The sequence below is a fragment of the Marmota marmota genome, unplaced genomic scaffold (genome assembly GCF_001458135.2).
Source record: "Marmota marmota marmota unplaced genomic scaffold, marMar, whole genome shotgun sequence".
NCBI classification, from domain to species: domain Eukaryota; kingdom Metazoa; phylum Chordata; class Mammalia; order Rodentia; family Sciuridae; genus Marmota; species Marmota marmota.
The window spans coordinates 19,818,897-19,840,158 of record NW_025999842.1 but is presented as its reverse complement, the minus strand read 5'-3'; the positions used below and the strand labels follow the sequence as shown (position 1 = coordinate 19,840,158).

General features: G+C 34.3%; 2 protein-coding genes across 17 annotated transcripts in view; one reads left to right on the top strand and one right to left on the bottom strand.

The window, feature by feature from the left end:
* Positions 1 to 19,321, top strand: part of Ccnc (cyclin C) — a 40,295-nt gene extending 20,974 nt beyond the window's left edge. The window contains exons 11-13 of one of the 15 annotated variants that reach the window (XM_015499637.2): positions 742 to 860; positions 18,448 to 18,534; positions 19,187 to 19,321. In XM_015499637.2, the coding sequence (XP_015355123.1) occupies positions 742 to 860; positions 18,448 to 18,517 (189 nt within the window). In that variant the 3' untranslated portion in view covers positions 18,518 to 18,534; positions 19,187 to 19,321. Of the gene's footprint in view, positions 1 to 741; positions 861 to 1,692; positions 2,148 to 2,304; positions 3,555 to 14,998; positions 15,051 to 16,565; positions 17,038 to 17,493; positions 18,417 to 18,447; positions 18,535 to 19,186 lie in introns of those variants that run through there. The other 14 variants (XM_048813824.1, XM_048813378.1, XM_048813329.1 and 11 more) reach the window with 14 other exon arrangements.
* On the bottom strand, positions 4,906 to 19,332 carry Tstd3 (thiosulfate sulfurtransferase like domain containing 3). Of its 2 annotated transcripts, none has more exons than XM_015499646.2 (4): positions 19,200 to 19,332; positions 10,816 to 10,989; positions 10,574 to 10,733; positions 4,906 to 9,992 (listed from the first exon to the last, which is right to left on the bottom strand). In XM_015499646.2, the coding sequence occupies exons 1-4, from the start codon at positions 19,267 to 19,269 to the stop codon at positions 9,920 to 9,922; spliced, it is 477 nt and encodes a 158-aa protein (XP_015355132.1). In that variant the 5' UTR covers positions 19,270 to 19,332; the 3' UTR covers positions 4,906 to 9,919. The 2 variants fall into 2 exon arrangements, with proteins under 2 accessions (XP_015355132.1, XP_048669963.1); XM_048814006.1 differs by having other exon boundaries at positions 19,130 to 19,272.
* Positions 19,333 to 21,262: the final 1,930 nt, after the last annotated feature.

The window sequence follows — 21,262 nt, the reverse complement described above, 5'->3', positions numbered from 1 at the left end:
GTTGATATTAGTTTTTTTTAAGTTATATTTATCTTTCTGGCTTTAGGTTAAATAGAATGGTAAACTTTTGGCGCGATTTGTTGCAGAGTAGCCTCTAACTTCCAGGATTATCTAAAAAGCTACCTAGTGATCACTAAACACTACCAGGAACTTCTGTAAAACAGCACATTGGTGGCAAAGCCCTATTTTCTACCTTTTCTGCTCAAGTGTTGAAAGCATTACAATTAATCCAACTTTAACTCTGTGTGGGTAGAGAAAAAAGAGCTAAACTTGGCAACTAGATATGACATAATAGAGTTGCAGTTTTAGGTCATCTTAACTGATATGTAGAGTAGTTAACAAAACAATGTCTTATGTGTAATACCTCCCCTTAAATTGTTTGAGAAAATTGATATTAAAGGAATACTCAATAGTGGTATATTCCTTCATGATTTCAACCTTTACTGTTTGTACCTTGCTAGTTTGTTTTGGTTTAAGAGGACAGAAATCAACTAGATATGAGGATGGATAGGGCATACATGTTGAAAGGAAAGCGGCTATAAAGCCTAAATAACAGTGTAGTGAAAAATACTGTTATCAAATTTGTTAGGATTATCTACCCTGAATTCTCAAGGACACAGACTCATCTTTTTACCATTTTTGAAGGGTGCCTCATATGTGATGTCTGTTCTTTATAGGTACTAAATATTGCTTTTTTTTTTTTTTTTTGCCACTGAGAACTTTTCAAATATTTTCTTGTAGATTTTGGAAATAATCAGGGTTATTTTAAAACTATATGAACAGTGGAAGAATTTTGATGAGAGAAAAGAGATGGCAACTATTCTTAGTAAGATGCCAAAACCAAAACCACCTCCAAACAGGTACTTTGTAAACTTTTAATTATTGACTTAATTATATATATATATATATATATATATTGTACTTATTTATCTTTTTCTTTCTTAGATTTTTGTTTTGTATCTTTTTCTTAAAACTTCTATCAAAATTTCTTGATTCATCCTATTTTTTTTAATTTGTAATTTGAGACTCTCATTTTAAAAATACATTAATCTGATCTACTTAATAACTTTTCCAAATGCAGTGGAGGTCTGTTACAGGTATCCCTCAACATATAGCCACATACTGTACATAAATTTAAACAGAACAGTATTAGACAAAGTCATCTGAAATTCAGTGATAAGGAATTCTGCAGTCAGTTTGACTAAGTAACATTCCTCTTCTCCACTTACTGGCTATTATTCTATTTTATGAATTTCAGTAGCAGTTTTTTAAAATTTTGATAAATGATCTGATATGATAAAGATAAGAATTTTGGTTTTTGAGTGATCCTATGAACCACAGCACACAACATACCTTTTCTAAATATTAATCACCTGTGCTAAAGAGTTTTTCTTTTCTTTTTTTTCTTTTCTTTTTTTTTTTTTTTTAATAGGATCTGTTTGTTTAGTTCTTTGATTCAGCCCTCACAATATATCAGGCCAGATTATTTGAGGTAGGAAGAAAGGTGAGGAGGAAAATAAATGCTACCCATCTTAATAATTTATTTAGAAAGATAATTTGTATAACAGTAAGATAGATTTATAGATTGCTACTGATGAAATGTTACAGTCTGGAAAAAAAAAATGATACTTATAACAAGGAGCTGTTCAAGGCAGTCATTCAAACAGCTACCTTTGGATGCATTTTTTGCAGAAATTCCCTGAGTGATTCTCCACTAGTGGCAGGGCCTGAAGCTGCAAGATGATGGTGGACAAGATAAGGCAGTAATCCTATTGCCACAGTTACTGGTATTTTCAGCTTTAGTTCTTTTTAAATATTTAGCATTTTCCAGGAAATTACTGAATTTTTTCTGACTTACAAGGTTTGTTGTAATTACATCTGATTTTATTATGCCATTGAACAGCAGATTTTTAGAAAAAAAAATTTTTTTATTTTCCTAAATAGTAGAAATAGGATTTTATATGTAAGATTTAATTTTGTAGGACTTTTGTTCAGAAGTTGTGATCTCTATGTTGAGTGATACCTGTAATAACAATGATATCCCATACCCTAATTTAAATTTTTTGAGTGTATATGAACACTAACTTCCATACTGCTTGTAATGTGTGAGAGTACAAAGTGCATAAGAATAAAAACATAAAACCAAATGTTAGTCTTCTGGATTTTAATTTTTCCACATCTGTGTCTTAATCAGAAATGTCTTTGTACAGTTATGCTGCAGATTCAGAAATTAATAGGCTTATCAGGGTGTTGAAAATGAATCTTTTAATTAGTATAAAATCTCTTTCTTCCCCATTTGAACAGTGAAGGAGAGCAGGGTCCAAATGGAAGTCAGAACTCTAGCTACAGTCAATCTTAAAACATTCCGAAGAATTCCGTAGTGGACCACTTGGAAATAAACCATTGGACAGATTTCAGTAATGTCTTCAGTGGAATACAAATGAAAATGAATAGCTTGTTTCTGTCAAGCATATTGGGAATTGATTTTATTTTTGCAAAATAAGTTTTTTCTTTACCTAATTTGATTCTAGTACATAATTGATAAAAATCTCTTAATTATAAAAGTTTGGAAAGGTTCTATGGGGACCTACAGACAGACATACATAGACATTTCATGATTAATAGCTTTTGATTAGTGTATTTCTTAATTTGGATGAAAGACATTGTAGCTTTTTATTAAGCCAGAAAACATGAAACATAATTTGTTTAAAATTCTGTGGTCATTGAGGGACCAAAAAAAGGACATAAAGTCAATATATGAGGGTTCCCCCCCCCTCTGGAAGTTAAACTTTAAAACTGTATTTAAGGAATAAAATCTTACAAAATCCTGGAAGATTTTGATAATGATGTTGATAATTTCAGGGAAATTAATCAAGTACCTATTGATTTTAAAATGTATTTTATTCAGTAGTTTGGGTGTCTTGCCATGGAAGATACTAGCCCGGCCTATCAGAAAAGTGCAATATGTATAGGATACTTTGACATTTTAAAAGCTATATTAATTCCGTAACCATTTTGAAATGCTGGGCAAACTTTTTTTAAAAAGTGAATCATACATGAAGTTATTTGCAATTAATTCAATTAATGAGACATTTTGAAAGTTTAGTTGGATAAAATACCATAATGAGGTTGAAATTTTGATAAATTTTTAATGTTGATTTTTAATCTGCTGTGAAAAAAATTTTTTTATAAGATACGTGCCCTAGTTTAATTTTGTGTCTTCATATGGATTTACAGATTTACTGCAGGTATTCTGAGCCAGGAATACAATCAGGTTTCAGGCCAGTTTGAAACTGGCTATTCTTAATTTTCATGAGTGTAGGACCATCAGATTCAATGTTATGTCAGTGGACTGTGCTGTCTGTGGAACTTAATAAATTAATCATTTTCTTCAGACCTGAAGGAGAGTGATAAAACTTGGAGTCATAGGATATTAATGTACAATTTAAGGATTAACAAATTTTCTATAAATAAATTGTGAACAATGGATTATTAAATGTTGACTTCCTTCCTAGTATAAGACTGCAAGAATAAAAGTAAATTCTTCAGCTATATTGACCAGTGTCTTGAATTCATCTTTTTGAATTTACCTTTTGTTTTCTGAAAATCCTTCTTTGATAAGTATTAAAGTCTTCTATATTTTATCAAGGGGATGATTTCAAATGGTTTATAAACAGACTTTAAGTCCTATTTTCTTAGGGAGAGTATTAGATGAGACAGAAAGGGAGACAATGTATAAAATCAGTACCAATGATCAGCATGGATCTCCTAAGCTTATGGTAGGGTAAAAAATAAGAAAACAAACTCTCCTCAGGTCTGAAGGAATTAATGTTGGGTTTGGGATGGCTGGGCAGAGTGATTATTTATCACAATAATTAACTAAAGTTTTCCTTTAAACTTAACCTATCTTAAAAAGTTTACTTTTAAAATTAATACATATGCCTCAGTTTTGTTTGCAGCCTCTTATTGTGGAAAACTTAAAACAATATACAAGAACAGATAGAGCAGTATAGTGAATGTCCATGTACCTGTCACACAGCTTCAGCAATTATTAATTCATAGCCAATTTCATTTTATCTAAATTTCAAGCTGTCTTCAGTTTGCATATTATTTTGAAGCAAATCCCAGATATTGTATCATTTCATTTCATCTATAAATATTTTAGGACCTACTCCTAAGAGATAATGGTTCTTTTAAAAAACTGTACAGTATCATGCTGTATAGAATTAGTAAAAATGGTTATCAAATACTCAGTTCAAATTTTCAGTTATCTCATAAATATCACAAAAATATTAATTGATTATAGTCAGGATTTAAATAAGGACTACACATTGCAATTCATTGATAAATTCTTTAAGTTGTTTTAAATTTATAGGTTCTTCATCTCACTTTAAAAATTCCCCTTTTTTGTTTTAATTGTCTACTAAAAGTTTCTCATGACATGAATTTTGTTGATTAAATCCTTTACATGCCATTTAACATGTTTTCTCCTATGTATTTTATATAAATTGGTAATTGAATCTAAAGACTTGATTACATTCAGGTTCTTTTTTGGGGTATAGACTACTGTATAAGATGGTAGTCTTCCATCAGGAGGCATGTAATGGCTGTTTGTTTCTTCCTGTAATTTACCAACCACTGAAGATATGTATGGTTAAAAAAAAATCAGTTATTATTATAGGATACGCTGTCCAGTATGATAGCCACTAGTGCCTATGGCTATTGAACATTTGAAATGTGGCTAATCTGAATCAAGATGTGCTGTAAATGTAAAAAATACATGTTATATTTCAAGTATTTAGTACAAAACAGAAGAATGTAAAATTTCAGTAATTTGTTTTATAAAGATTACATTTTAAATGATAATATTTTGGATACATAGGATTAAATAAAACATTTTAAAAATTAATTTCAATGTTTCTTTAATTTTTTAATATAAAAAATTTTAAATTACATATTCATAAAATCACATAATGATTTGGACAGTTGCATTGGACAGTTTCTTTACCATATAAGGAAAATGTTAATTTCCTGTCCCATTTCACCCACATTTCATTCCTACTCTCCACACTTTAACTTCTCTGCTATTTATTTTCATATTTCTAAGTGACAGGCATTTGATATTGCATTGTTGTAGTTACTGTGTGCCAAGTATATTGTATTCCCTCTGTTTATTAAGTCAATTCTCAGAGCAGTTTTACTTTAGAAATGAGGAGATTCAGAAACAGGAGGGTTAAAGATGTAAATGCCGGAGCTTAGGTTCTTGTTTTTAAAACCTGGGTGTCTGAGCTTCAGATACTTTATGGCCTCCTCTGCTTAGTCTTCTCTCTTTTTTTTTAATTCAGTTTTTTTTCAATTGTAAATATTATCTATTAACTTCCTGCTACAGAAGATGAAGATTTTGCTTTCTCATCCATCTCCCTTTGTTCTTCCCCCTTTCCAACCTGTTCCTGTACTGGGACTTCTCCTATCATGTAATTATACAATTTTCGGTAAATTCATATTTAATATATATTAGGCATACTTAGATAATGTCATTTATATTACTCTGATTAAATTTCTTTTAAAATATTTTGTCTTTCTAGAACTAGTGACTGATTAACTCGGTTATAATATGTTTGCTTTACTTTATCTTTCTGTTAATTTATCCCAGAACCATTTGTTACTATTCTTTTATTCCCCAAAATCACTCATGTGGAAATATTTTTCCTGAGCCCTTCATTCTCCAGTCTGGACTGATTACATTGTAGGCGAAAGTAGCACCATTATAATCATAGAACTGATCTATTGGGACTTCCCTTTTTTTTTCTCTTGTATGGTTAGATATCTAAGTCTTTTATGTAGCACCTTGTTCTTGTTTGAGAGTTCAATGTGTTTTTGTTATTATAAGGATATTTAGGGTTTTGGGTTCTTTTGAAATTTTCTTTGATCCCTGTATTAACACCATTTCCCTGAAGTTCCTTTTTTCTATATGATTTGTTCATAATCTTTCATGTTAGAATGCCTTATTTGTCTGAGGATCCTTTATATTAGAGGGGAACAGAGGAAGATGATTGGAAGGTCTCTGTACACAGGTAGGACTTTTCAGTGGTGGGCTTCATTGTAACGTAAAGGATCAACAAAACATTTTCATGGGCCATCTTCTCACCCCACCATCATTTTCTGGTTTTTCTTTGACGGATCAGTTTTTCCAGGTAGGAATCTTCTAGCTTTCTATCTCAGGTGGAGGAAGCTGAATTGTCTGAGATTTTGGAGACAAGATAACTAGCAAGGAGCTAGTTATCTCATTGTTCAATATTCAGAATTTTAGTTTACTTTCCTGTTTTCTCTAAGGGGTTACACTGCCATTCCTGTACCCAGATATTCAGCTGAAAGTTTGACCTATGTTCTCTACCCATAAATGCTAAGTGAACGCCAACAGCAACCCAAAATATCAGCTACCTATAACCAGATACCATATGGTACAGATTCTCACAGAAATAATAATGATGATTATAAAAAGAGTTTTAAATATTCAGCACCTATTATCTGATACATTTGAATCAGACTCTATTATTATAATGCCTTTAAACATTCCTCCTTTTTCCTTCCTTATGTTGCTCCTGGAGAAACCCATAGCACTGAAAAGTGGTGATGACACTATTTTGCAGTCCTTATAGATATTGAACAGTATTTTTTACCAAATGGTGAGAATAACATTCAAGTTTTTCATTTGTCTTTGATAATGTAAAATTCTTCACAAAGTAGCTGCTGATCATACCTCCATGCAGTATTCTCATGTCATATACATTCTAAATAGCAAAAAGATACATTACCACAGAATCTAAGAGACCCTGCTGAGATCATAAACAGGTAAGAAAGGCAGTGTGAATAAAAGAAACCTGAATCACTGACTCAGAATTCTGTCAATTTTTGCCACTTTTTCTAGGATTTCTCCCTTCTCTTCCATTCTAAGAGTGCTGTAGGGTACATATGGCACTTAAATATATAATCTAGCTTTTCTCTAAAACTTTCAATCTATCCTTGTATTATCAAAGTAAGAGTGATATACTCCCGTGGTTGAAATAAAACAGTTACTTGTTGAGTGGTATATTAAATCATGTTATATTTTTACATTTGAGGCCTTTGATACCACAGACCTCAATAATGGTTTTACTCATTTATCTATTTTTCTTGTGGTATTTTGGGTTGAATTCCAGGACCTCGTGCATGATAGCAAATGCTTTATCACTGAGCTACATCTTCAGCACTTTTAAAAAATTGTATTTTAAGGCAGGGTCTTGGTAAGTTGGCCTTGAACTTGAGATCCTCCTGCCTCACCTCCAAAGTAGCTGGGATTAAAGTGTTAACAATATTGTTAGTGCTTATGTGCCCCTTCCTCTGCCTTCAATGAAAATATCCTAAATTTTGGTATTTTCATAATTTACTCACATTATATATGCCTATATACCTAAGTAATATTATTTTGTATGTTTTAAAATTATGTTGCACAGTGTTTATTTTTTTTTCCCCAACATTGTGAGAGTCATCCATATTAATACCTATACCTATATTTTTTTATTTTTTATACCTATATTTTTTTTTCATTTTAACTAATCTTGTCATAAGCTGTGTCTGATCTGCTAAAACCATTTACCATCTGTTAGGTGTTTAATTTCAGTTATTGTATTTTTAAGTTTTAGAATTTTAACTTGATACTTTCTTGTCTCCATTCTCTGATAAATTTTTCCTTTTATCTAAGCTATTAAGTATCTTAATCGTATTTTAAAGTCTGTCTGAAAATTCTAATATATGATAGATCTTCTGTGAAAAGTATTATCTTTATTTTTTTTTCCTTAAATCATGAGCTCCTACTTAATTGTAGGCACCAGTTAAGTTTTGATAGAATTCTGAACATTGTTTATGAAAAATTATAGGGATAATTTGTGACTCTAACTCAGTCAACTACAAACCACACCCATAGGCCAAATCTGGCCTGCCCACTTGTTTTTGTCTGGCCTTGAGCTAAAAATGTATTATTTTTAAATGGTTGAAAAATTATCTAAAGAATAATAATATTTAGCAACACATGAAACTTACATAAAATTCAAACCTAAGGGCCCATACAAAGTTTTTAATAGAATATAATTACACTTAAAATATTCATGTGTTATCTGTGGCTGCTTTTGTTGTGATACAATAGCAGAGTTGAGTAGTTGCTGTACAAACCTAATGACCATGAGCCTATAATATTCTAAACTATTGCCAACCCCTACTCTCACTAGAAAATATTTCTCTCCAGACAAGTTCTACTTCTGATAGGTCCTTAGGGTATCAGGAAGATCACCTTAATTCATTCAGGATTTAATGGATTCAAAGTTTATCTTAAGCTTTTGTGACGGCTGGTCAATTTCTGGCTCACCTATAGTTGGTAGTTCTAACTAAAAGGTTAGAACAGGTTCCTGTTCCTTGTTAGGTCCAGTACTTCAGTGTTGGTTCATTCTCAATAACTTTCCTTCTCCCTGAGATCATAACTTCAAATCCTTGTTGCCTCCAAAATTAACGCCTTTAAACTGACCATATATATTTGTGTATGTGTGTGTGTGTGCGCGTGCACATGCATATGTGCCTTTTCCAACTTTCCTGATTCTTGTAGGGAGTTTAGTCTGTAAGAAACTAGACTGACATTGTCAAAGTTCAAGGTATCACATCTCCAGATTCTGCAAATCTTTCTGTCTCATTTAGGACAGATCAAATCCTTATAGTTAGTCCTAAAGCCTTACATGCTCTGAATGACTACATGGATGAGAGGGTCAGAAGCGGCATAAATAAGAAAGCAGGTTTATTTTCCATCAGTGCACTAGCACCTAACAAGTATAGGACTTAATATTCCAAAGATATACACCCATGGTGTTGGGGATCACTTATATTTAGACATTTTTATATATTTTCATTATTTTTTAAGTATAATTACTAATAGAAAAACACATTTTTGTCCTTGCTTCAATGAGTTTTGTCAAACATGTATACTTATACCTATGTATACAGTACCTCAGTCGAGGTACAGAACATTTCTATCACCCTTGGAAGTTCATTCCTTGCCTTTTCCAGTTAAATCTACCCTCCACAGAAGTAATCACTGTTTTGATTTTTATCCCCATATTAATCATTAATTTTTAAATGGCAAATTATAACACTACTGTGAGTTGCTGGGTGTTACTGACATTTTCATTATTCATATTTTACCTGCTTATCTAGATTTGTTTTTTCTCCCCGCCTTTTATGTGGTTCTAGGGACCAAATCGAAGGCCTCTCACATTCCAGATAAGTTACCCTACCACTGAGCTATGTCTGCAGCCTTTTTTTTTTTTTTTTTTTTTTTTTATTTTAAAGTAAGGTCTAGCTAAACAGCCTATGCTGGCCTTGAATTTGGGATCTACCTGCCTCAGCACCCCCAGTAGCTGGGATTATAGACCATGTACCACCATACCCAAATTGACCCCAGATTCTTTTTTTTTTTTGTTAAGGTCAAATCTGCCTCTTAATCTAGTATTTTAGTTTAAAGCTTCTCTGATGAAAAAAAGTTATACTAACATTAATAGTCACATGCAGTACAGGTATGTAATGTCTAATACAGGTAACTTGGTCTTTTAGAATAATATTGAACTATCCTGAATTAGTAAAAATTAACTTCTAGAATCCAAACTCATATTTCCATGGCAAGTCATATACATTATTCTTAATCCTCAGTAGCCCTTGAAAGTGGATGGGGGGAGTGGTATTCTCAATTTACAGATGAGAAAAAGACTGCACAAGTTGTTGATATATATAATCCCCCTTAGAATTAACCAACTGCTTCCAGAAATACATTTTTCTTTTGCTCATTGAAGTACTCCAGGTTGTAGGTACATAAGGAAACAGCCAATTTGTATTCCAAAACTCAATTTCCTTTTTTGTTTTCTGAAAATTCATAGGTTTCCCATTCCTTCCATCCTCCAGCATAGTGTTGAGCCCTGAAAACACAGCAAAGAGTGAATATTCTCTCTTGTTTTATAACAGGGTTTGATAGAAATTTCAGAAATAATGTAATGGAACTCATATTAGACTCTCCAGACTATTTAAAAAATTGTGTCACTTTTGAGTAAGATGAAAAGATAGAGGCTCTTTATCTTGCTATCCTGCACTTACTGACAGTAATTATAAGGAAAAAGAATTTGTTTGATGCTAGGGGATCAAATGCAGGGCCTATGCATGCTAGGCACTTATCTAGAACATTGATCTACTCCTCAAAGTGTCTGTTTCAATAAATGTGTATGAAACATTGCAGTATGTTGAGGGTTTTTTTTGTGTGTGTGTGTACCAGGGATTGAACTCAGGGGCACTCATCCACTGAGCCACACCCCCAGCCCTGTTTTGTTTTTTATTTAGAGGTAGGATCTCACTGAGTTGTTTAGCACCTCGCCATTGCTGAGGCTGGCTTTGAACTCATAATCCTCTTGCCTCAGCCTCCTGAGCCGCTGGGATTAGAGACATGTGCCACCACACCTGGCACAATATACATTCTTGAATCTATTTCTTCCTTCATTTTACTCACCTGTGAAAGCCCAGAGATATTGCTGTGTCCAGAGCCTTTTTGCTTCTCCTTCCGGCTAAACAAGAAAACACTAGACTGTCGGATTTGGATGGCTTTACTTCATGGTACTTCTCTTTGAAGTCTCTTGGGTTCATCTGGAGAGCTTCACTTACCTCATTCACTGGGGAAAATATGTGAAGAATTTCAATTTTTGATACAGAGTTATTGAGAAAATATATTTCTTAAAGACACATGTCACTTACATGGTATATTGACAGATCCTGGGATTTTTCCATATTCAAGTATTTCCCATGTCTCTCTGACATCAATTAGCATAATGTTTTTGGAATTCAACAGGTTTTTGAGTTCCTTATAAGTGACAGCCTTAGAAGTAACAGTACAAAAATTGTGGCAGCTTTCCTTTATTGACTTCAAATCTGGAAAAAAAAATAAAATAATTTGGGCAATTTTAAAGTAACATCATGCTAAGCACAGTGGTGCATTCCCATAATCCCAGCGGCTAGGGAGGCTGAGGCAGGAAGATCATGAATTCAAAGCCAGCCTCAGTAAAAGTGAGGTGTGAGCAACTCAGTGAGACCCTGACTCTAAATAAAATACTAAATAGGGCTGGAGATGTGGCTCACTGGTGGAGTACCCCTGAGTTCGATCCCCAATACAAAAAAAAAAGTATTAAAGTAACATAACTATTAACAGCCAGAAAGAGTAGCTTAAATGTTTCCTCCCTACTGTCAGTCATCTAACTATAGTTGATGTTTTTTCTTTAAAAAAAAAACAAAACTATTCATTTTGAATTGTAATGTAATAAATACATTATTTGCTTTCTGCTCCTGCTTCCTAAAACCCTTATAATTTCCTGAATGATAGTGCTAGAAGCATCTTTTGTTCTAATATTTGGTCTTTCACTCTGGTTCTATGCATAGAGCTACTAATCATACTAAGTACCTCTTTATCTGGCTATCCACCTGTACCTTTTATTATAGTATCTAAAATAAATAGATAAATGTGTTTCCCTGAGTTTGCTGATCCATTCAAGCAAATTACTCAATCTGAGAAGGGGTAGTGGGAATCCTTCATTTATAGCCAGTTGTCACAACTGTGGGAGGCCTTTAATTGCCACTTCGTCTGAAGTGAGAGCAGTGTTGTGGGACTGAGTCCTTAATCTATTGTGTTTTCAGTATCTTTGGGTAGTTAGTTCAGAATTAAGTTGTAAGATACCCAGTTGCTCCACAGGGAGTTGAAGAATTGCTTGGTATAGAAAAATCCATGTTTGGTGGTAAAAGTGTTGTGAGCAGAATATAGAAAAATAATTTTTACACTTAATGCTTTCATCCTATCTCTGAGCGGCAGGATGCAGCTCTCCTTTTCCCTGAATGCTTGATGCTAGCATTTTCTCTCCGTATTCTCTCTCCAAGCCCTTCAATTGGCAGGAGCTTATAAATACACCTGCAGCTTTTGGTAACTGAATTATGGAATTAACTTGAAAATCTTATTCTAATCCAAGTTACAATATTAAAAGAATTTTAATCTCATTTCCCTTTGTAAGCAAATATATTAGATGTAAGGACAGTACATTTTTAAAAAAATATTGTTTAGTTGTCAATGGATCTTTTATTTATTTATATGTGGTTCTGAGAATCGAACCCAGTGCCTCACACATGCTAGGTAAGTTCTCTACCACTGAGCCACAAACCCAACCCCTAAGGACTGTACATTTTAAACTACACTTGTAGATATCTGATGGTACTGCTACTGCTAAGTAAATAGTAATATAATGGTATTGAACAGTAACTCATATCATGTGGTAGTCCACATTGATATAAGTATATTTAAATAAATCAGGAGAAGGAATGATCATATATTAGAATTCCAACTGACAAAAGTAGAATGAATAATGGAAATAGAAAATCACTACAGATGCTCCAGTAATGTTTGTTGCAGGTAAAAACCACTGATGAATACAAGACTTACTGGGTGAAAGTATGATGAGAAATAGAATAATATCTCCCCATAAGATACATGCTAGTTATAAAGGGAAGAGTTGAAAGATCCCGCTGTCATCAGTTATTCAAAGACAAGTTCATTAGTAATAAGCCTTGTTGAAAACAGGCACTTCCTTGAACTCACATGATGCACTGAAAAGAGCACAGCATCATTTCCTTAGTATTCTTGGGAAAAATGCATGCCTAGAGTCTAATCAGAACAAACTTGGTTTACAAAATAACCAGTACTCCTAAAAAGTGTCACTATCCTGACAAAGACTGTGGAACCATCACAGATGGGAGGAGGCTAAGAAAACATTACAATGTAATGTAAATCCTGAATTGGACTGGGACTATAAAAATGACTAGGTGCAGTGGCACATGCCTGTAATCCCAGCAACATGAGAAGCCGAAGCAGGAGGATTGTCAAATTTGAGGTCAGCCTCAGCAATTTAGTGAGGCCCTCAGTGACTTAGTGAGAACCTGTCTCAAAAGAAGAAGGGCTAGGCACATAGCTTAGTGGTGAAGCACTCCTAGGTTCAAATCTAGTACTTAAAAAAAAAAAAAGAATATAAATGGGAAAATGATGAAATTCAAATAAGGTCTGTGAATTAGTATTTTTGTAAATATCAATTTCCTGATTTTAGTAACTATATTATTAGATGATTACATTAGGAGAAGTTGGGTAAGAATAAAGGGAACAACTGTTTTACTTTTCCAACTTTTGTATGGGTCTTTTAGGGCTCGGGTTGTAGCTCAGTTGGTAGAGCACTTGCCTTGCATGTGTGAGGCACTGTGTTTGATCCTCAGCACCAATAAACAAATAAATAAAATAAAGGTATTGTGTCTGTCTACAACCTTTTGTATAGGTTTAAAAAATATTTTAAAAATAAAACAACCAAGATATTGTTAATATTTGTATTTCACAAAAACTGACTATTTATAAGAAAGGTAAATAATGCTTTATGGGTAGAAGAAATAATGATTCAAATTTTAAGTGTTAAATATAAAGTGAAATTGATTTAAATATTATAGACCTGGCATAGGAAAAAAGTGTGAAGTTCTAAGTCCAGAAAGAGACCCACAATACAACTTACTGAGAATTCTGTATTTGTGAACAGTGATATTTCGAATTAACAGGGAAATGATATTTTATTTAATAAATATGTAGGACAACTAACTAGGAGAAAACTTTAAGCAACCTATCATCTCATTCCTTTTGTATCTATAAGCTAATATCTTAGAAATACTAATTGAAGACAAGAATGAATAATTTATTGGGGGGATTGAACCCAGGGTTGTTTTACCATTGAGGTACATCCCCAGTACTTTTCATTTTTTATTTTAAAACAGGAACTTATTAGATTGCCCATGCTGGCCTCGAATTTGCAATCCTCCTGCCTCAGTCTTCTGGGTGGATGGGATTACAAGTGTGTGCCACCATGCTGGCATCTATGAATAATTTAAATATTGGGACAGGAAGGCCATTCTAAACATGACACAAAGATCAGAAATCATAAAGATTTGTCCTAACAAAAATGCTAAATTTACATATGGGAAAGTACAAAGAATTTGAAACAAGAGGCAGGCAGGAAGAAAATATCTGTAACATAGCAAAGATAAAAAATGCTAGACATGGTGACCCACACCTAAAATCTCAGCAACTCAGCAAGGCCCTAAGCAACTTAGTGGGACCCTGTCTCAAAAGAAAATTAAAAAGGACTGAAGATGTAGGTCAGTGGTAAAGGACCCCTGGGTCATTCCCCAATATCAAAACAAACACAAAACCCCAGAAAAGATTTTTTAAAAAAAGGACAAATTAATGAGCTCACACAAAAATACCTAAGAAAAGGACAAAAATCAATAGAAAAATGGTGAAAATAAAGTGAACAGGGAATTGACATGAGAAATACAAATGGCCAATGAAATGAGAAAAATTGTCTAACTGCACTACTAATCAAGGAAACTTTGTAATTGTATCAGGCTCATAAAAAAGTAAGAGGGCTGATAATATGCAGTATTGGTGAGGGTGTGAGGAACTGAATACTCTCAGACGTTATTAGTAGTATATAATGTTAACAAACTTTTGAAGGGAAATTTAGCAGTAATAACATTTAAAGTTTGCATCTTTTTTGCCCCATGATCTTACTTTTAGGAATTGATCTTAATATTAGTATGAATAAACACAAATGGAGATATGTTTAAATATGTTCATTGGCAGAACTCTATATAATGTTGAAAAAGTAGAGATAAGTTAGACATCCATCTATAAGGAAATTGTTATATTACAACTGGTACATTCTACAATGGTATATTAATGTAAATTGCCCAAAATATAGAATTAAATGGAAAAAACTAGTTGGAAAACTGTGGGTAAACTTCAGGTTCCCAAACTTTCTTAGTTCACAATGCCTTTAATGTCTTGGGATTTTTTTTTTTTTTTCAGAAGCCAAAAGGATGCTTAACAGTTCTATTACAGTAGTTAAGAAAAGCCAAAAGTAAGTTGCCAAAAAGGTGTCTGTAAATACCAGACACGTCTCCATTTTCTTTGACATTCTGCATGGCAAAGTGATGGAAAAAAGGACAGATATCTATAATTGTTTTAAAATACAGGTTTTCAGGCCAGGTGAGATGGTGCATGCCTATAATCCCAGCTACTTGGGATCCTGAGCTAGGAGGATTGTAAATATGATGCCAGCCTGGGCAATTAGCAAGAACCTGTCTCAAAATAAAAGACTGGGAACATAGCTCAGTACCCAATGCTTGCCTAGCATGCGTGAGACTCTGGGTTCAATCTTCATTATCATAAAACCAAACAAACAAAATTCACAGGTTTCTATTAATTCCATTCCTAACTATATACTAAAAAGAATCGAAGACAGAGACTCAATTACTTGAACATGAATGCTCATAGCATTATGCACAATAGCCAAAGATGGAAACAACCTGAGTGTTCATGAACAAATGGGCAAATAAAATGTGGCATGTATATATAATGGGATATTATTCAGCCATTAAGAAGGAATGAAGTTACCCAGTGAAACAGTCCAGACACAAAAGGACAAATATATTATTTCATTTATATGAAAATATATTCATAGACAAATTCAAAGACACTAGTTGAAGGCTACCAGGAGTTGGAGGGGGAAGGATAAGGATGTTATTGCTTCCTAGAACAAAATTTCTGTTTGCCATGATAAAATTCTGGAAATAGAAAATGGTGATGGTGGGGCAGGGCTGAGCTCAGGGGCAGAGTACTCGCCTAGCATGAACTAGGTCCTGGGCTCCATCCCCATCACCACAAAAAAGAAAAATAGAAAGTGGTGATGTGGTACAATATTGTGGATGTAATTAATACTACCAAATTGTACACTCAAAAGTGGTTAAGCCAGGTCCAGTGGTACATCCCTGTTTTCTCAGAAGCTCAGGAGACTGAGGAAGGAGCATCACAAATTCAAAGCCAGCCTCACCAATTTAGCAAGGCCCTAGGCAATTTAATGAGACCGTGTCTAAAAAAAAATAAATAAATAAAAAGGGGTAAGGATGTGGCTCAGTGGGTGTCCCTGAGTTAAATCCTTGGTACAAAAAAAGTTAAAATGGCATATTTTATATGTATTTTAACACATTAAATAAATTTTAAAAATACATGTTTCCTATCTTTACATTTTTAAAATTTGGTTCATTTTTGTCTGCAAAATTAGATCTAAAAACACCTGGAATCAAATTACTTCTCATTCAACTATCTGTTTTGTGAATTGGCAGGCTGAATTTATACTTTTTCTACTGTTTATTTTTAGGAAGTAGAAAACTATGCTATTTTGTTTAGAAGAGCTTTATAGTTATACACATTAGTTAGATTCATCCTGAAAACTATGCTAATTTTATAAATTACGTTTAACTCAATTTTGGTATTTAGCTATTGGGAAACATTCACATGAAATAACTTGTGAATAAGATCAGTTATGTTTTTCTTGTAGAGTCATTAAACTGACATTTCATTTTCTATAATTCAGCTTTATACCTGTGGGAAGGCAGTGGAAGGAGGAAATAATCATTGGAGACTGGATTTCCTGCCAATTCCACTCAGTGGGCAAAAGCCTAACGCAAGCATGTTCCCATCATGAGTCTCAGCTCCCGCAAGCCTCTCATGGTATAAGCCTCTACTCAACAGTAGTCACTTAAATCAGTGAACCAATATTTTGGGGGTTTTGTTTTGTACAACATATCCTGTACTTGTAAATCAACCACTTGACCTATTACTCAACCAAGAAACACTGATCTCTTCCTACACTGAAGAAACACTGGCAGTTTGGGATTTGCCAAGAAGTGATATGTGGTTCTTGAGGGATTTTTAAGAGTAATACTAAAGGGTCCAGGTAGAGTGTGTACTTAGCATGCTCAAGTCCCTGGGTTTGTTCCCCTACCCCACCACCAAAAAAAAAAAAAAAAGTAATACTGACTATATCTGACGTTTACCTTTTTAGCCTAAACTTTGAATAATTTATAATTTAGCTGTTTTCACACCGGTACAATCTAATTTCACCTGGATACTCCTTATAGTGAACATTACAGTATGCAGACTAAGCTCCTTAATATAGTCTATGATGCCCTTCAACAAGTTGTTGTGAGATTTAAATGAAGTGAATGTATATTCAGGATGTGTTATAGTTTCCATATGAGATGTCTCCCCCCAAAAGCTCTTGTGGCAATGCAGGAATGTTCATACGTGAAATGAAATAGATAAGATTATGAAATGAACAGATTATGAGCTGTAAACTGATTAGTGGATTAATCCATATAATGGATTCATAACTTAAATAGGCTACTGGGTGATAAATGTAAGCAGGTAGGGTGTGACTGGAGAAAGCAGGTCACTGGAAGAGTCCCCTTAGGGATTGTAGTTTGTCTCTGGCTCCTCTCTGGCTCTTTCTCTGCTTCTAGGAAAGAAGAGCTGAACAGTTTTCCTCCACCAAGCCCTTCTGCCATTATGTTCTGCCTAACATCTGGCCTAGAGCAAGGAAGCCAGCAGACCATGGACTGAGACCTCTGAAACCAGAAGCCAAAATAAACTTTTCCTACTCTAAGTTGTTCTTGTCAAGTATATTGGTCATAGTGACAAAAAGATAATACACACAGGACAAACAAAATAAATGCTTATTTTTGCTTTTCCTTCAGGATTTACACACACTGTTATTTCTTAAGGGGTTATTTTTTTCCCTCATTTCTACATGGAACACTCTTCCTCTCTCTTAAGACCCAATTAAATGTTGTTCATCACCTCACAATTCTACTTCTAGGTATCTATTCTAGTAAAGCACTTGTTCATATACACAAAGTGGCAGGCACAATGATAATTACTTAAGAATTATTTATATGATAGCAAAGCACTGGAAATCACAATATTCATCAATAAATGGTTAAGTAAACTAAGTATATCCATACTATGGAATATATGCAGCATTTAAAAACTTCTGAATACCTAAATGAGACAAAATTACAGAAAAGTATGTACAAATCCCATTTACATAGTTTCATATGTGATATGTACCTTTACGTCTACTGATCAAAAAATGTTTAGAAGGGGTCTGGGGCTATAGCTCAGTTAGTAGAGTGCTTGCCTTGCACGCACAAGTCCCTGGGTTCAATCCCAGCACCACCAAAAAAAGTTTAGAAGGATCTGAGGTGGCGATTAGGATAGGGGGATGTATAAAGAGGGACTTACACTGTACTTTTTTTGGTTTGTTTAAATGAGAATATAATCATATAATATTTTGCATTTTTTTAAATGAAAAAGACTAATATTTTCTCCAACATGGGTAGATTTGTTCTTTCCATAGCAGTTTAACTAGGGTGGGCGGTATATGATGATTGTTTACTTATGTCTGTTTCTCTCAGAAATGGTGAACTCCTGAGCTGCAGAGGCTGTGTCCCCAGCAGAAGGCCTGGGAGATTAGGGACTCAATAAATGATTGCTGAATAAAGGTAAAAGGAAACAACAATTTGCTTAGAAAAGTGCATCTTAAACTCCAGAGAATGTTAAGAAGGAGTGGGAGGGCAGTGTTACGTTGGGCCCCTGCAGCTGTATCCCCAGATAAAAGTTGATGCTGAAGGAGAGGCAGTATGTAAAGCAAAAACGAAAAAAATGGACTCAAGTCCTGCTCTGAGTTCTGGACCCAACCCCTCCACTAACCACCTTCAATGTCTTCTGCTTCTGTATCTACGACCAGGGAGGTATTTTTATAGTTTTAATACGTCATAATCCTGGGTGGCTGTTTCATCCAGCAATGATAGCTGCTCTTTAGTGGGTCACAACCTGTAACTTGCAAGGCTGGGACTGGCCATCTTGCTGGCTCCTTTGGGTCGCGAATTAACCTTCATTGATCAAACAAGTAACTCTACCATTATAAATGCCCTCCCGACTAGCATCCTGGTGCCATGTTTACCCGTCTCCCCGAGTTCACTGAGCAGTTCCAGGCCCGCATAGGCTTGGATCTGAAGGCACAAGAAGTGCTAGTGGGTGCCACATACCCAGATTTGCCAAAGAGTAATAATGGCAAAAGTCTAAAGAATCGAGTACCCTCGTTAATGCCATCCTTCCCTGACATCCAAAATTAGGAGTTCTCCCTTTTTCCAGGGGTCAAGCTCACCGCAGAGCTCAGTCTCCACGGACCCGAGGACAGCCCTGCGCGCAGTCCGGAACAGCAGCCAGGGCAGCATCCTCTCCCGCTGGCGCCCGCCGCGCTGCTGACCACTTCCTCCTCCTTTCGTCTCCCCCTCCCGCCCCAGGCGCGCCGCTCCCGGCTCTCGAGCGCCCTCCAGCCAACGGCCGGCAGAACGCAGTAGTGCCGGAAGGCGTAATCGCTGACCTAACCGAGCCGCTTTAAATCATTTGAAAAGAAACTAAGTTTTATGCTTTCTTTTTTGTTTTTGCTTTGCTTTTCTTTTTTTTTAAATGAAAAATAGTTTAAAAGTGGAAAGTAGAAAAATATGACAAAGCTTAAATATAAAGATTTAAAGTAAATAAACTGCAACTTATAACATGATTTTTCATACATTGGATTAATTTAAAACAGACTACATGAATTTTTTCCTAATTTTTCTTAACTTAAATACCTTGTTTAGCTGAGGTCAGTATTAAAATAATCTCATAGTGTTATCTCCCCCCCAAGTATTGGTGATATCTGACTATATATGATCATAGCTTTGTCAGGGTTAGGTTCAACTTTGTAAAGTGTAACAGTTCACGTTGCTACAATGACAAATTACTACAAATTTACTGGTTCTAAACACAAATTTATTATGTACAGTTCTGGAGATCAGTAGTCACACTTAGATAAAATCAATATGTCCACAAGCCTGCATTCCTTTGGAAGACTCTAGGGAAGAACTTCCTGCCTTTTCTGTCTTCTAGTGGATGCCTCATTCCTTGGTTCATGATCCTTCACCATCTTCAAAGCCAGCATCATAGGACCTTTAAATCTCTCTCTGATCCCTGCTTCTGTTGTCAAATCTCTTCCTCCTCTGACCTTCATGTCTCTCTCTTATAAGGACCTTTACATTCTGACAATGACATAATGCAAGATAATCTCCCTCTTACAAGATACTTTAATAATGTCTGTAAATTCTCTTTTACACTGTCACAGTTTCCAGGGATTAGAACATGGACATCTTTGGAGTAGGTGGGGACGTTTCTCATTACCTTAAGTTTATTCTCAGTTTAGTTCCCAAGCATAATAAAAAGCTATATTTATCTGAAAATTGATTCATAATTTAAAGACAAGATATTAATTCTAAGTAACATTAAAATGTATGTCCAAGGAATTATTTCATTAAGCATGCCCTTTTATTCAGTTTTCAATAATTCAATAATTAATAAACCACATTTTTATATTCATGATTTCATTCACAGTTATGTTTTTCCAAAACCATAGTCTGTGGAATTTATTTTGTGAACTAACTTTGAACTAAGATGTCCTCATATACTGTGGATGCATGTGTTTGTAGCATCCCTAATGTGACTATTTCTCACAAACCACGGGTAGTGTGAACACATGATATGGAAACAGTGTACTTGGCCTCAATGAGTCAATTTAATCTGATTTATGCTTTTGCAAGAGAAATACTACTAAATTCTTTTTCAGGGTCCATAAATAATTGATAAATATTTTTCTATATATTTTTTTCTGAAAGATTAATATGCCCTATATGTACCACAGTCCAAACCTGGCTTATTTAAGAGTCCTTAGAGCAAAAAGACCTTGTCAAGAGAGAATTTTGATAATCTCCCTCCCCTACAAGTCTCAGTTATTTTTTCAGGTTTAAAGTGGGATTAAAGGGAGAGAAGTAGTTTTAAGTTCTCTAATGCTGAATTGTTATGAATCATTAATTCTCAAACTCATTTTTTGTCTTAATGTGTGCAAGTGAAAGGCTATTGAAATGGAAGGGATTTTTAAGAGACTTGGGTTTTTTCCTATTTTTTCCCTAAATTTACTCAAGCCCCTTATAACAAATAAAATTAAGAATTAGAAGATGTATAGCCTTTCATGTGACTTTTTCAAAAGAATATTTACCAAAACTTAAAGCGAATATGTTTTGACTCAGCATTTCCACTACTAATAGCTTATCTAGTAAGTATTGGTGATATCTGACTATATATGATCAGATAACATTTCCACAGTCGGCAAAGATACATGTACACAAGCAAGGGACT

Coding starts and splice junctions, on each gene's coding strand:
- Tstd3 (XM_015499646.2), bottom strand. CDS start 19,269: ATGCTGCCCTGGCTGCTGTTCCGGACTGCGCGCAGGGCTGTCCTCGGG. Junction 10,990..19,199: donor CGTGGAGACTGAGCTCTGCG/GTGAGCTTGACC, acceptor TTTTTTTTCCAG/ATTTGAAGTCAATAAAGGAA. Junction 9,993..10,573: donor ATATCTCTGGGCTTTCACAG/GTGAGTAAAATG, acceptor CTGTGTTTTCAG/GGCTCAACACTATGCTGGAG.